Genomic DNA, 15,323 nt, shown 5'->3' with positions numbered 1-15,323 from the left:
ATTCTCAACAATGCTCCAAACACTATAGTCAAGGGGGTTCAGGTCAGGGCTGGGTGGTGACCAAAAGTGTTTGGGCCAGACATTAGGCATATTATCCTGGGTTTTTCTGGACTCATGACAAGGTGCATTGTCTTGTTGAAAGATGTAGTTGTTTTCTGGGAATGACTTCTTCAGCCATGGCTCCACATAATGTTTTAATAAGCTGATATACGCATCAGAGGGAACATTTTCTTTCTCTTTGATGTAAATTGATGGACATTTCTCTCTATTAGAAGTGATGATCCCTAGCATCATGATGGACTGAGTGTGCTTGAGGTGACATACAAGTAGTGCTTTGTCACCCTCCTGCACAATGAATTGGTCATTTCACCTATTGAGCTCACAGTCAACACTAAAAAGGTTTTCATTTGAGAAAATTTTAACTTTTGACAAAGCATGGCTTTTCAGCTGATTCAGAAGCTTCTGGGATTGCTCCAATCTTAATGTTTTTTGGCCTTTCTGTCAAAAGTTGGCATGTAGGTCAGGCCACATTGATTTTTCCAAGTGTTTTTAGAGTTTTTTTGACTGTCCTCTCATCAACATTTAACAGTTTTGCTGTCTTTCTGATAGACATAGTAGAATTCTTTTCAACATGCTTTTTAAGTTTTTCAGTGAACTTTTTATCAATCTTTTTGTTCACTGGAAGGGACATTTGGGCTCTAATAGCACTAGACACTCCAGAAATACAAATCACTTCACATACAGCCAAACTCATGTGAATCAAATTTAAAACTTCAGTCCTTTTGGCTTCAATTGTAAAACCTTTAACTAAAGTATTTTTTATTCACAATATTATTCAAAAGATTGAACTTTAACCAACAACAAAAAAATTTCAGAAGTTTTTTATTTACATCATGAAACTTTGTCCGCAAAAAATCATGAAAATTTGTCCGCAAATCAGTGCCACACCCTGTATATAATCATATATGACAGTATATTTTACTAAATTTTAACTATGATACTTAACAAAAAGTAACACTTAAAAAGTATATATATTTTAAAATGTATATTTTTGCTTATAGATATTAACACAATATGTGAATCTGGCTCTATAATATTATCTACAGCTACTGTCTTATTGTTACTGCTAATACTGTCATTGTGTTCTTCTGAAGAACTATTCATTGAAGTAATTGTTTCTTGTGTCATTCTCTTACAGCATGCAACTTATGACAGCTTACAAATTTTGTGATGCTGAACTATTCCATCTAACATTTTGCCATGTACAATCAGTTGTCATTAGTTGTAGAAAGCAGATTTTTTGGATATCTTCATAAATTATTTAGCCTTAAAAGTCAACAGGAAATGCAGCAGAATGCTTTTTAGCTATCTACTGTAACCTCTCTAACATATCTGGTGAATACCTTTCTTTTTGTGTATTGCTCTGACTTTTTTATTGTTCTCATAGAGCTTCATTGTTTTCTGCTTCTTACATCTTATTGTAACTTGAATGTCTGCCTTTGAATTATGTCCTGTGTTTTATCTGCTTCATTTTATGCAGGTCATACATTGTTTGCTATAGGCTAGTTATCACTAATTGGCAATTACAGACTCAAGTATGAGTTTTAATCAAAACAGTAAATTCTTAAAAAGTCAAACACAATACAGTACACTTTGTTGGGAATATCAAAAATAATTCTAAACACTAAAAAATTGTAGTTTGTTTTAGTATATAGATGCCAAAGTTTTAATAAATATTGCAACAAGAGAACTTTTTTAAAAAAACTTTTTTTTTAATGATAAAAAAAAAGAGAGTTACATAGCCTTTTGCATCAGTTATTGCTTGACGATGAGTTGGCTTATTAATGACATCAAGTTTGATGCTTTTCCATGGATCTTAAATAATAATGAAAAGGTGTTGCTTACTTGAAAGTTTTTCTTTGTGAATATATCTATATATTTACATATCTGTTTTCTATCAAGTACAAGTGTGTGTATATAAATGTTACATATAAAATTGTAGTCCAAAGCATTTTTTAAACAAGTATATTGTTATATAAAACATTAAAGAAGGCATTAACTTGTTATCAGTTTAACAACTTCTGCAGGAGAAGAAGCTTAAGTCTGAAAATAAATTGTCAGAATTTTGGTAGATTTGTTTTTTACATTTAATAACATAAAGAATATAACTTTATGCTCTCAACTAAAGGGGAAAGTTTTGTGCTTAGCTAATGTTACTTTTAATATGTTTTTAGACATTTAGAACTATTTAAGTAACATTTTTATTCAGGTTTTTAATATATGTATAAATCTTTAATTTTCTTTTTTAAATCTTTAATTTTTTTAGATTTTTGTTATGTGGAGAATCAGTTTATGAGCATAATCTTAATCATGAGAGTTCAACTGAAATTGTATCAGATGGTAATATTGTAAAGACATTTGCTGAAACTACTGTAGGTAATAATACAGTATCAGGTAATGTTCGAATTGAAACAAGTTCACCTGGGATTGCTACAAGTACTCCAATTAAAGTTCCTAATAGAACTCAAGTTGCATCATCATGGCCTGGAGTTAAAAATGGTGGTTCACCTAGCTCACTAACTCAAATATCACCAAGTGCTGCAGCATCATCTATTAATGAGCATGGGACAGTTAGAAAAAAAATGAGATCAACAAGTGTGTTAGATACAATATCACCAATAGTCAAGATGGTTATTGAGGTACAAATGGCAGACTTTTTTCTTGTATTACAATTTAATGCTCTCTTAAAAAGTTATTGTGTTTTGACTTCTTTTTTTTTCTAGAATTTGAATGAAGCAGAATTTACAGAAACAATATCAAGTTTAATGCAAGTAGCATGGGCTGCTGGTGCAGGTCAGCTGCATTTGAAAGCACGTAATAGAACAAGCTCTTCTTCATCATTTCCATTTTATACTCCTGATATTTTAAAAGGTGGTGTATGTTTACAGCAAGAAGTTGTTTCTGATATGGTAAATCAAGAATATAAATCTTTTTTTAACAGTCATCAGTTTCAAATCATTGAATTAAAATTCAATTTAGGTGATTATATAATACTGATATAAAACTCGCCTGTGTAACTTGTTTTTAATTGCATCCAATTGTTCCATTAACTTTTGAGTTCTGAATTTAAAAAAAAACAAAACAATCTGTGTCAATTTGCTTAAATGGAGGTTACATTTCATTAATAAATTTTTCAAGATTTCCTTTTTTTTTGTTGAACACCTCCTTTTTAATTCATCTAAATGTTTTTTCAGTACAAATTCAATTTTTTTGAAACCTACATCTAGTTTGACCAATTTTTGATATTTGGTACTAAAGATGTTTTTTGAGTCATTTTGAGTTTTTTTTTTAAAAGATTTGGTAAATGTTAAGTTGGAAATGTTATTTTTATTATTGTTGTTGTTGTTGTTGTTGTTGTTATTGTTGTTGTTATAATTATTATTATATTATCATAACCTGCAAATGTTAAGTTGGAAATGTTATTTTTATTATTATTGTTATTGTTGTTGTTGTTGTTGTTGCTGTTGTTGTTGTTATAATTATTATTATATTATCATAACCTGCAAATTTTAAGTTGGAAATAATATTTTTATTATTGTTGTTGTTGTTGTTGTTGTTGTTGTTGTTGTTGTTGTTGTTGTTGTTGTTGTTATAATTATTATTATATTATCATAACCTGCAAATGTTAAGTTGGAAATGTTATTTTTATTATTGTTGTTGTTGTTGTTGTTGTTGTTATAATTATTATTATATTATCATAACCTGCAAAATGCTATCTTTTGGTCTGGTAAAAATGTTTATTCATGTAATCAAAAAAGTCAATCTTTTTTTTAGCAATAAGTTTTTTGTTACAACCTGGTGATTAAGTCATTTAATGAGAAACTTTTAGTTTGGGAAAATCATTCAACAAGAAATTTGTTCTCTTTATGAATAATTTTAAAGTCATAGAAAACTTGATAACCAAAATAATATATGAGTTTGATGCACAATTTTTTGTTTTTTTATACTTTTATTAAAAAAATTAAAAAAAACAAATGTGAAAACACATAAAACATGTTACAATGATCAATCAGCCATTGATATTCCAGCCATTGTGATGTGTAATGAAATCACAAAATGCAGAAACAACTTGATGGAGTTTACGTTGCAGGACTGCTCCAGACCCAATACTCACCAAGTACTTGGAAGGATACTCTGGTACAATATGATCCAGTGAGACAGTGGCATCTTACTGGTGGTACAGGAGACAGCTGGGTTAAGATGTTTAAAAACCTGTTTCATCAAGTTAATATAAGCAGAATATATAGCTTGTTCACAAGCTCTTTTTTTTCTCTTCTGCTGCTTTCATTTTAATCTGCTAGCATAACAGTAACTTATCTTAGTGTAAATCACATAATGTGCTCACTTAATTATTCATTCTTCTAAAGAATTATATACTGCAGAAACTTGCAAAAATCAATTCTTTGCTCCTTATATATTCAATAACATAATATGAGGGGGGATGGTGAATAGCATAATATTAGGAAGGAGATTGAATGCTAATGTCATTTGCAAGTATGAACTTTAAAACTTGATATAAATAACAAGTTTAAAATTCAAAAACTTAAAAATTGAAAAATATGAAAACCTATGAAGAAGTTCATACTTAAATATAATATTCTTCTGCTCTAAAAAGCAGAAAATCAATAGCATTATTTTTTGTTATATTCTTTTTTAGGATGCAATTCTATGTAAAAATAGTTTAGAACTTCTTGTTATGTGCTTGCAACTTCGTCCCAACTTTTTGAGGGTTTTTTACCAACTACCTGATGTAACTGAGTTCTTCATTGATTTACTGACAGGATCTCCTAATGAACAGGTGCATTTTAAAGATTTTCTTTTAAATACAAAATGGTAAAAAGATTTAAAACTTATAGTTTGAGTATTTTTTTAATACTGTGCAGAACTCTCAATTAACATATCCTTATGTAAAATTTTAAATTTCTGATCCCAATTTGAACTAAAATGGACTTTACATGACAAAATCCATGTTAGTTTATTAGGTGACTTTAATTTGTATTCAACCAATGGTATTTAGTATTTACTTTTCCAAGATGTGAATAATAGTAGAAATGAAATGTCATGGTTTTAAATTGATAGTGGTGAAAGATTCAGTGGTAAATTAGAATCTACATAAAGCCCTGTATTAGTTATATCTGGATAATTAATATGAAAGTATAATAAAAGTTTTATCTTAGTATTAATTTATTTTAATCAAAGGCTTAATTAAGATATAGATTATTATTTTACTAAGTAAACTGCAACACAACTAGTTTTATTTGTCTGATTTATTTAAGTAAATATTTTGTTTAAGGTTCGTTCGTCCACAGCACATTATTTTCTATCTCTTGCTCATACAGCAATGACTGATTCGTTAATTCAAAGTCCTAAAATATTTATACTATCCACCCTAATGAAAACACAGTTACCGTTCTGGAATTCAGCAGGAACAATTCGAGGGCTTTCTTTCAAGCTGTTGTCACAGTCCTACCAATACTTTGATCTTTTGTGTAACCTGTTTCAATCTCTATCAGTAAAGGAACAAGAAACTATTGGTGTGAATGCTAACCAGCTACTTGTTGATGAGTTATCATTTTTAGGCAATTCTGATTGCGCAACTGATCTTTTACATGGTCATTTGAAGTTTGCAAATACATTGTATTCATGTGAAGGTGTTGACTGTGAAGATACTGATCTGGGATTCATTCATTTTTTATTAGATGATTTTTTGTTTTGTGCATCACAGTTGGCAAAAAACAATCAATCGTTGTCAACTATTAATATACTTGATATAAACACAAGTTATTCCAACAGCAAATGTCGTAAAGAAGCATTTAATTTATTATTAACTCTTGCCAGCAAGCGTCAAAGTAATCTCCAAGAAATTGCAACAGACTTGCAATTAAGACATCATAATGAACCGCAATCATCAGAGTGGAATGTTAGTATATAAATTTCATTTGGATTATCATAATTTATCTGTTTCTATTCAAAATTTAAAAAAAGAAAAGATTAGTCTTTTATGCATAAGCTCATAAAATGCAAAGTTAAGTTGTATTTTATTTGTATTTTATTGTATTTTATTGTATTTCATTGTATTTTAAGTTCCAACCATCAGTATCACGCCGTCCTGTTAATGGATTTGTTGGTCTAAAGAATGCTGGTGCTACTTGTTATATGAACAGTATTTTACAACTTCTTTATATGCAACCTGGTGTTAAAGAAGTAAGCATTTAGATAAAAAACTTAAAATTGATATAAAAATTATTAGTTTTTAATTGTAATTCAAATTAACTCTTAAAAATAATTATTTCTAAAGTTGATAACAATAAGCATTTAACAAATTTAATATTCATATGCAATCTTTTTTTTTAGGCAATTTTAAAACTTGAAGATGTTAGTCATGATAATATTCTTTACCATCTTCAACTGATTTTCGGTCATCTTCTAGAAAGTCAGCAACAGTTTTACTCTCCAGAGACTTTTTGGAAGACTTTTAAATTATGGGGGGAACCTGTTAATGTTCGTGAACAGCAAGATGCATTTGAATTTTTTACAAATATTACTGACCAACTTGATGAAAACTTGAAATCTCTTTTTAAAAATAAGATTTTCAATAATTTATTTAGTGGACAATTTGTTGATCAAAAAATATGCAGTGAGTGCTCTCACTGTTTTGAATGTGAGGAGCCATTTTCTTCTCTCCCAGTAACTGTAAAAAGTGGTAATTTAGAAGCATCACTTGAGCAGTTTGTTCGCAAAGAAGTTATGGAAGGAGAAAATGCTTACTATTGTGAGAAATGTTGTGAGCGTCGTACCACAGTCAAGAGAACATGTATTAAAAGTTTACCACCTGTCTTAGTTGTTCAGTTGAAAAGGTTTTGGTATGATTGGGAAAGAAACCGGGCAATCAAGTTTGACGACTTCTTTAGTGTATGTTTTTCAAAAAATCATTAGTTATTTAAATTTAAGTAGTAACCATTTTCATATGTTTTTTATTCAAATATTTTTTTCTTAGTTTCCTTGGGTTTTGAACATTGAACCATACACATTAGAAGGAATTACAAAAAAAGAAAAAGAATCACCTGCTAATAGCTCAAATCAAATGGCTCCAATGAGAATTGTTACAAACACAAAGCAATACTATGAACTTGTTGGTGTTGTGGTCCACAGTGGACAAGCAAGTGCAGGGCATTATTATTCATATGTAAAAAATCGCCAGTAAGTATACACAACAAGTAAATAAATTTATTTATTTTTACTCTAATGCCTTTCTAAATTCTGCATGGATTAAAACTCTATATACATGAACTCTGGTATTGCAATTTTAATATTTTGGATATTTGACTGCTATGTTAAAAAGGGCTGAAATATTTTGTTTTACATTTTGATGTGGCATTAACCGTTAAGGAAATAAGTTTCAGCCATCAATTAAATTAAAGTTAAATTTGAGAAACATTTCTAAATGAACTTTTATAAATATATTATTGTTAACATTTTTTTGCTTAGATACTTTGTTAAGTTTGATGTAGACTTATGATAAAGATTTATTAGTTTAAATTTGTTGATTCTTAAAATAGGTGAGTGTGTGTGTATATATATACTCATGCAGTAGCATTGGTAAAATTTTATAATGCTTGAGGAAGGGGTTTTCCAGGGTGCTGTATATAAAATTAGGTTTAAATGCTAAAAAATACTATAAGACATTACACTTATGTAAATGCTCATATACAAGTTATATATTGTAATATAAAAAGTTTGTATAATTGTTACATTGACGATATTTTATTTACTACTTAATTCAGAAATGGCACTGGTGCTTTTGATAAATGGTATAAATTTAACGATATCACTGTGGAAAGGTTTGAAATGACTGATGAGGCATTAAGTGTTGAATGTTTTGGAGGAGAGTATAGGGTTCCACAGACAGATTCAAGTAAGTTAAACTTTAGTCACAGTTATTATGTTAGGTGCACACACATTACTGTCAGAAAGTTTAAGTTCAAGATATTTGTATTTTTAAGTTTGATGTTTCATAGAAAATTCTTTAAAAATTAAATGATCATAATAGCCACTTTTTTAAAAAAATTACCTTATGGTGATACCTGAAACCTTGTTGGTTATAAGTTATTTTCTTTAGTATCTTTAAAATCTTATTTTTGAAGGACTCCAGTTCTATCTTGTTTTTCCCTTCTCTTTGAAGATCTCCAAGTTGATTTAAAATTTTCTGCTTCTTTTACATAACTGGTGCCAGACCATATAGTTTAATAGTTGTTGTTTCTCATACTCTTCCAAAAAATCCTCTGCAAACTTAATAGAAGTGTTTGGAATTGTTGACTCCTTGTAAAAAAAATCCTTGACCATTTCCAGACAACTATTTTGTTTGGGTATCTTCTTGTGGAGAATTAAATAAATTTTTAGAGATCACTTGATTATTTCAAAACCGTTTAGCTAACGCCACAAAATGTTCTTTTTTCTCTGACTCATATTTTTATTAATTAAAAAAAAATTTTAGGGATAAATAAAATTAGGGTTACTCTAAACAAAATCATTTGTATTTTAAAAGTTGGAATGGAAACCATCTCCATCAAGAAAGAGTTTTGTTTTTCTCTCCTAAGGTTCTGAACAAAACAATCAATGTTTAAAATAGTTTATGAAATTAATTTGCGCTATAAAATTATTTAATGTGTCACATGAATTAGCAAATTTTTTTTCTTGGTTTGCAGTTGGATGTTTTCTTGTTTTTTGCTATTATTTACATTATTTTAAATTTAGATTTCAGATTTCTGTTTTTTTTTTTGTTTTTTTTTTTTCAGATTTTTCCAATTTCAAAATTGAAACAAATTTTAATTTAGATTCTATTCCATTATTATTATATGTATGATAGTAATTCTATTTCAATATTGAAATAGAAGTTAGGGTTATGAAAACTTCCAAAGAAATTTAAGATCTACAAAAAAAAAAAAAAAAAAAAAAAACTTAAGTTTACTCAAATAAATTGTTTTAACATTTTTAGTAACAAATCACATTAACATTATTAAATATATAAATATGATGTAAATATGGTATTAAAAAAAATCTTTCATACTTACTAAGAATTAAAAAATCTATCTTGAAATTTCCAATGGTAGTGTGTATATATAACATATCAGTGCAACCATTCATTTTTTATTTGGTTATTTGAATTTTTCATAAAATGTATGATTAATTTTCATGATCATGATGATCATAATGATCATGATGGGTTCTTTTGCAGATAGCCAATATCCTGAAAATCGTATTCGAAATTGGAATGCTTATATGCTGTTCTATGAGACGATGGATAAAAGTAAACTTCCAATCATTCATTCAGAAGTTAATACTAGGGAAATCATAGGGTAAAATTTATTGTTGTAAATCTTCCCTTTCATTGTGTTATTTTCACTCAACATTAAAATAATTTACACTTAAATTTAGCTCTTCAATTTACGATGGAACTTATTCGTCTCCACTCCACAAGCCTCATTTTGAGATAGGGTAAGATTTATTTTAGTTAACTCAAATGATCCTTATTAATTAACCTTCACTAGGTCAATGTCTTATGTTATAGTTATTTAAAAATACATAGTTCACTATATTTATTTTTACTTCACTAACCATAACTTTACTTCGCAACTCCACAAGCCTCATTTTGAGATAGGGTTTGGTTGCATAAATTTTTGTCAATGTTAAATTTTTAAATTTCTAATTCTAGTGTTTTTGATGTGAATGATAAAGAGAGCTTTAATTTTTTATTACTTTTTGAAAGTATTAGTAGTTTAATACTTTTAAATGAAAATGAAATAATTACTTTTGTTATTTGGCTTTGAAATTGAGAGTGAAGTTAATAAAACACTTAATTTATTTATCTCTGAATTTATAGAATAGAAATGAGTGTCTCCATTTTTATTTCAGTTAAATCAAATGATCCTTAACTAACCTTTACTAGGTCAATGTCACATTGACACTATATGAATTAAAAATAAAGAGTGAACTGATATATCTAAATAAAAGTTCACATGTGCTTATATAAAAGTTCTACCAGCTAAAGAAAAAAATTTATCAGACTCATTAACACCATTTACGTGTCATTCTAGAAAATTATTAGACCGCCTATGTATGTCTATTTATTGCTATTATAATATTATTAACATTTTTATTACTATTTTCTATTACAATAATGGCAATAATAATAGTTATTCCTTTTTAAACCTGATTTATATGCTATTGTCTTTAATTAACTGCTTTTTATCATTATATATTTATTATTTGTTATGATTTTACAATTGCCAAAAAATCAGACTTATGAGTATATATTCCTTATATAGTATTTGTAGAATCTTGGTATATTTTAAAAAAGATTTCTTTAAAGGTCTTACCCTGGGAGTCCTTCATCATGTGGAAGCTCAAACCCTTCATCACCAGGCTCTAAGGATGGTTTAAGTCTTCTTTCAGCTCTGATTAAAAAAGGGGAAAAAAAGGGGTTGTTTAAAGATAATATGCCATCAAGTATTAAGAGACTTGTATGTATATCTTGATTTATCCAAAAACTTTATTTCAATTTTATATTTATTTTATTTCTCACAGCTTTTTATTGCTATTCTATTTATGAATAACTATTTACTGAATTAATAATAATATATAATAACTACATAATTACAAAAATATATATAATGATTATTCTATTTTGAAAAATGAATATCTAATTAATATTTTTCCGTTTTTCAGAACTTTAACTTGTAATTAAATGATTTGTATTTAAATGACTTTATGTCCAGGTAAATGAAGAAAATATAAAATTTATGCAACACAAAGATGTATATGATATTGAGTACTTTGAGTTTCTATGTCGCCTCTGCAGTTCAAGCAAGGTAAGTTTTTTAAAGTTATCATTTTCAGAAAATCGTGTTTGAGTTTTATAGTTTTGTGATAATCACCATCTATAATGTATCTTACCAGTCTTAAATTAAGTTAAATGTTGTTTCATTTGAAATAAAAGTATTTCTGTTATAAGTACTTGCATTAAACAAAAATTGAGTTTAGTAGACTGGTATTTTTGATATTTTTTTCATAATTTCATGCATTCTTAGGTGAAAAGTAGATTTACAATTGGCATTCAAGTGCCATCTGTAGCACAAAATGCCATGAAAAATTAAACATATTTTTATTCTTTGGCTATAATGATTAGATTTGAATTTTTACATTTGGTGAAAGACCTGAGACCTTGTAGATTAATGCCCCATAAGTCTTTTTTTTTTTTTTTTTTTTTTTTTTACACCTATCCAATTTTGGTCCCTGCCTCAAAATTGAGACTGGGACCAAATTGGATAGGTGTAAAGAAAAAGAGATTTTTTTTTTACTTATTTTTTTATTCCGCAAATAAATGAGTTGATAATTTATTTAATATTGGATATTTGTAGCCATGTTTTAACAGTTCTTCTACTTCTTTCACAATTAACATAGAAAATTGTTGGTATTGATGAATCTTGTATCAATGAAGTCAATGTAGAGTTTTATTGCTTGCAACTATCTGTTCACTTTTTATTTAACACCTATCTGAGAACCTCAAAAACGTTTAGGTATGATATAAAAACTTAGCTTTTTTTTTTGTTTTGTTTACTATGAAGACCTTTTACTGCAAAATAATTATCAAGATGGCATGTATTTATATTTAAGGACAGATCTGGAGTCATGGTGTACTTGTTTTAAATCACTTGTAGCTGCAAGTCCTGAATGTTGTAGTTGGTTTATCAATTATTTATCTGGTGAAAAGGGAAGAAATTATATGCTGTAAGCTAAACAATTTAAACATACAATTTTTACACTATTATTTACATTAATATTGTTTACATTATATTATTTATGTTATAATATTTACATATATTACATAGTATATATTAGTCATGTAATATTACTTATTTTATTTATAATATATACTTTATATTAACTAATTGTGTTATATATGATTATATATCTATTTTAATGCTACTTAATGTTATTACTAATAAATAAAAAAGTTTAGAATTTCAATTGAATAAAAAAAAGGTTGATGCTCAAATCTTATGGTAGCTTCAATAAATATTGCACTTGTCACCATGAAAACCATGAAACTTGTCACCATGAAATGTTGAGCATCAGATTACTTTATCTTCATTTCTCTGCATCATCAATTGTTATAAAACAATTGCTTAAATATTTACTTTTAGTTTGTTGTAATTTTTTTTTCGTATAAAGGCTAAAAATGTTTCTTACTTTTCAGTGCTTACCTTGTGGAATGTCCTGACTCATCAATCAGAGAATTCTTTTCCACATTGATTTATTTAACTTGCGAATGTAATTATAAAGAGCTAAACAAGGTAGTAAAGAACTAAAAGTTTATAAATGTATAGTAGATAAGGTTTTCATACAATAACCTGAAAACTATTATTGTTAAATTTAATTATGCTAATTTAATTAAGCTTGCAGCATATCTAAATTACCTAACTAGATAATTAAATTAGCATATCGCAGCTATGTGTGTTTTTAAACTCTTCTATTTTCAAACTATATATGCTTTTTTGTGTGTGATTTATCTTGTATATGTGTAAAATTATTCTTCATTATCCATACTGATATAACCTTTCTTTTTTTTTTTTTTTTTTTTTTTTTTTTTTTTTTTTTTTGTTATTATGGATATTTATTTTGATCTTGTTTTATTTAGCATTTTTGTTTTTTAGACATTTAGTGAAGTAGATGGTTTGTTAACGCAAGTTTTTTCACTGCTTGACAATGAGGTTGTAACTTATGTAAAGCACGCTTCACAATACTTTCAACTCTTTAACAAGTATGCATATATTGTAAGTATTTTTCTTTCTTCAAAGAGAAACAATATATGATATAGTTTTTGCAATAACATTATTTACGATTTTTTAAGTAGGATTTTATGTATTAGATTGGAGACTTTACTAAAGCATGTCTTGAATTGGTAGAAAATTTAACTAATCAACTTTTTATATATATATATATATATATATATATATATATATATATATATATATATATATATATATATATATATATGAAAAGTTGATTTGTTGCTTATTGTACTACTAAGTAATCTTTGAATGCAAATATAATAATTTGGGCAACAGACAGGGCAAAGACGTGTAGGTTTCCTTTCTTTTCTTTAATTTAAAAAGTTCATATACAATAGTTTGATTTCTCTCTATCTTTGCTTTAGTGTTTCTCTCTATATCTTTTTTTCTTTTTAGAATGAAGTGGCATTACAACATCTCTCACTTTTAAAAACCTTCCAAAGGTTTTACCATTTCTTAATTGGTCATAAAACATCTCATAATGTGAGTGAATAATTTGGGATTGTTATTTTGTCTTAAGTCATCTTAAAACTTTGGTGAATATTCTGGGAATATAAACTGGTCATAAACTTTGAAGTAAAACAATATTTCCAGTTATTCGTTTATATTTTATAATGTATTTTACATATGTAGAATTATCAGTAAAATAAAAATAATATTTTTTTTTTTTTTGTGAAATTTTTATTTTAAAGTGTTTTGAATTTTCATCTTTTGGATAATTTAAAAGAGGATTTTGGATAATTTAAAAGAGGAACAGTTTAAAAGTTGATTGATTTTGTTTTTTGAGATATATGAGAATAGTTTGTGGGGGAAAAAATTAAGTTATTTATTTTTAATATTGATAATAAAAAATCTGTATATTTAAAATTATTTCTTAAAATGTTGCTAGAACAGTTATGGTTCATCTTTCAGAGTGAAAAATTTACTCGCAGATGGAATACTGTTCAGACACAAGAGATCGTTTCCTTATACTTCACAGTGGCTGTTCTTCTTTTGCACACAAATAACACATCTAAACAAACAGGTCAGCAGATTCATTATTAAAATTAAAAAAGTGTTTAAAATTTAAAAGAAAAACAATATTATAAAAACTAAATTTTTACCTTATAAAACAATAACAAATAGTTATAGTATAAGAGTAAACGTGTGTTTGGTGACAAATCCTAATAGGTTTGTTTTATTTCAGCATCTTATGACCGCAGTTGTCCTCTACCTCAAAGTTTATTAATATTTTGTGAGCAACTGCAAATGAGCGCAGATATTGAAGAATATTTCTATGGAAAGTTGGGGCAAAGGTTTTTGATTGAAGTAAATTTTTGTGTGAATTCTTTTAAAGTGTCATTTCATCAGTTTTTTCATCTTTTTGATAATTCTGAAAATCAATATAAAAATTGTGTTTTTTTATATTTTTCTTTTTGAATTTTTCAAAGGCTGATTTTTTTATGCACAGATCATTCACACATCATTAGAAATACCTCAAGTAACCTGCACAGTGACAGATATATTAGTTTATGGGTGCTGGTGTAATTTGGAATACTCTACTATGTTTTTGTCTGAAATTCAGGTATTATTGCAGCTCCATTAAAAACTTTCTTTGACATTTCATTTATTAAAAAAAAAAAAAAAAACTTGCATTTTTTTTTCATAGTCACTGCTGACTCATGCTCCTGTAAATGACTTGAAATGTACGTTTCAATTGGTGAAAAGTATTTTGGTAAGGGTTTGCACATAAAAGATGCAGCATAGAGAAAGATTTATAATCTTTGTATCTCACGTGTAGCTCTGTCCTTGTTCGAGTTAATTTTACTTTTTTTTTACTGGTATTCTTTGAAAATTTAATAAAATTATCATTCCTTTAGGATTTAGAGGATCAATTTCAGGAGAAAAGAGTGGAAATTTTTATTGATGGCTGTATAGAAGAAAGCATAAATGGCACTTTAAGTAAGAGTTGTTATTCTTTGTCGGTATTTTTGTTTGACATTCCAGAAAATTTGAACAAACTTGGAAAATCTTTTTGAGATATTTAAACCGTCAGTCGTAATTTTGCTGCTGTGATATATTTATTTTTTTGTTTATAAATTTTCATAGTTTTAAAGAAATTTAAAAATTTAGTAATTCACCATGATGAGCTCATAGGTTTTTTTTGTCTTGATTTCTACTGGTTGTAAATAATTCCCGATGAATCCAAGCCTTTAAAAAAATTTCTTATTCGTTTTAAGACCTTATTACTTCATGCCACCAAGATGATGCTCAGAGAGCATATCTATGCATAAAGTTCTTAGTGAGAAGTGCAAACAAGTTAGTGCGCAACTTTCTCCTTCAAAATTCAATGAAGTGGCAGTGGGCAGTTGAATGGCTTAAGAAAAAGGTTGATAAAGTTTTTTTTAGTGAACTTCTTTTTCTTTTTAATAA

At 27.4% G+C, this 15,323-nt stretch overlaps 1 protein-coding gene across 3 annotated transcripts in view; it reads left to right on the top strand.

The window, feature by feature from the left end:
• LOC145192098 (ubiquitin carboxyl-terminal hydrolase 24-like) overlaps positions 1-15,323 on the top strand; it is a 29,265-nt gene that overhangs the window by 13,410 nt on the left and 532 nt on the right. For 2 of the 3 annotated variants that reach the window (XM_090076919.1, XM_090076920.1), the window contains exons 17-39: positions 2,327-2,699; positions 2,784-2,969; positions 4,718-4,858; positions 5,354-5,980; positions 6,145-6,264; positions 6,415-6,972; positions 7,058-7,260; positions 7,845-7,975; positions 9,296-9,416; positions 9,496-9,555; positions 10,430-10,580; positions 10,836-10,928; positions 11,521-11,636; positions 11,734-11,847; positions 12,317-12,413; positions 12,774-12,893; positions 13,308-13,394; positions 13,824-13,935; positions 14,098-14,219; positions 14,362-14,475; positions 14,560-14,625; positions 14,771-14,852; positions 15,131-15,279. In XM_090076919.1, the coding sequence (XP_089933045.1) occupies positions 2,327-2,699; positions 2,784-2,969; positions 4,718-4,858; positions 5,354-5,980; positions 6,145-6,264; positions 6,415-6,972; positions 7,058-7,260; positions 7,845-7,975; positions 9,296-9,416; positions 9,496-9,555; positions 10,430-10,580; positions 10,836-10,928; positions 11,521-11,636; positions 11,734-11,847; positions 12,317-12,413; positions 12,774-12,893; positions 13,308-13,394; positions 13,824-13,935; positions 14,098-14,219; positions 14,362-14,475; positions 14,560-14,625; positions 14,771-14,852; positions 15,131-15,279 (3,943 nt within the window). Of the gene's footprint in view, positions 1-2,326; positions 2,700-2,783; positions 2,970-4,717; positions 4,859-5,353; positions 5,981-6,144; positions 6,265-6,414; positions 6,973-7,057; positions 7,261-7,844; positions 7,976-9,295; positions 9,417-9,495; positions 9,556-10,429; positions 10,581-10,835; positions 10,929-11,520; positions 11,637-11,733; positions 11,848-12,316; positions 12,414-12,773; positions 12,894-13,307; positions 13,395-13,823; positions 13,936-14,097; positions 14,220-14,361; positions 14,476-14,559; positions 14,626-14,770; positions 14,853-15,130; positions 15,280-15,323 lie in introns of those variants that run through there. The other variant, XR_016449347.1, reaches the window with a different exon arrangement.

Source organism: Hydra viridissima, unplaced genomic scaffold (assembly GCF_058129835.1).
Source record: "Hydra viridissima isolate aposymbiotic clone 2 unplaced genomic scaffold, HvirCarnegie_v1 scaffold_1, whole genome shotgun sequence".
Taxonomy (NCBI): Eukaryota; Metazoa; Cnidaria; class Hydrozoa; order Anthoathecata; family Hydridae; genus Hydra; species Hydra viridissima.
This window is presented reverse-complemented; position numbering and strand designations above follow the sequence as displayed.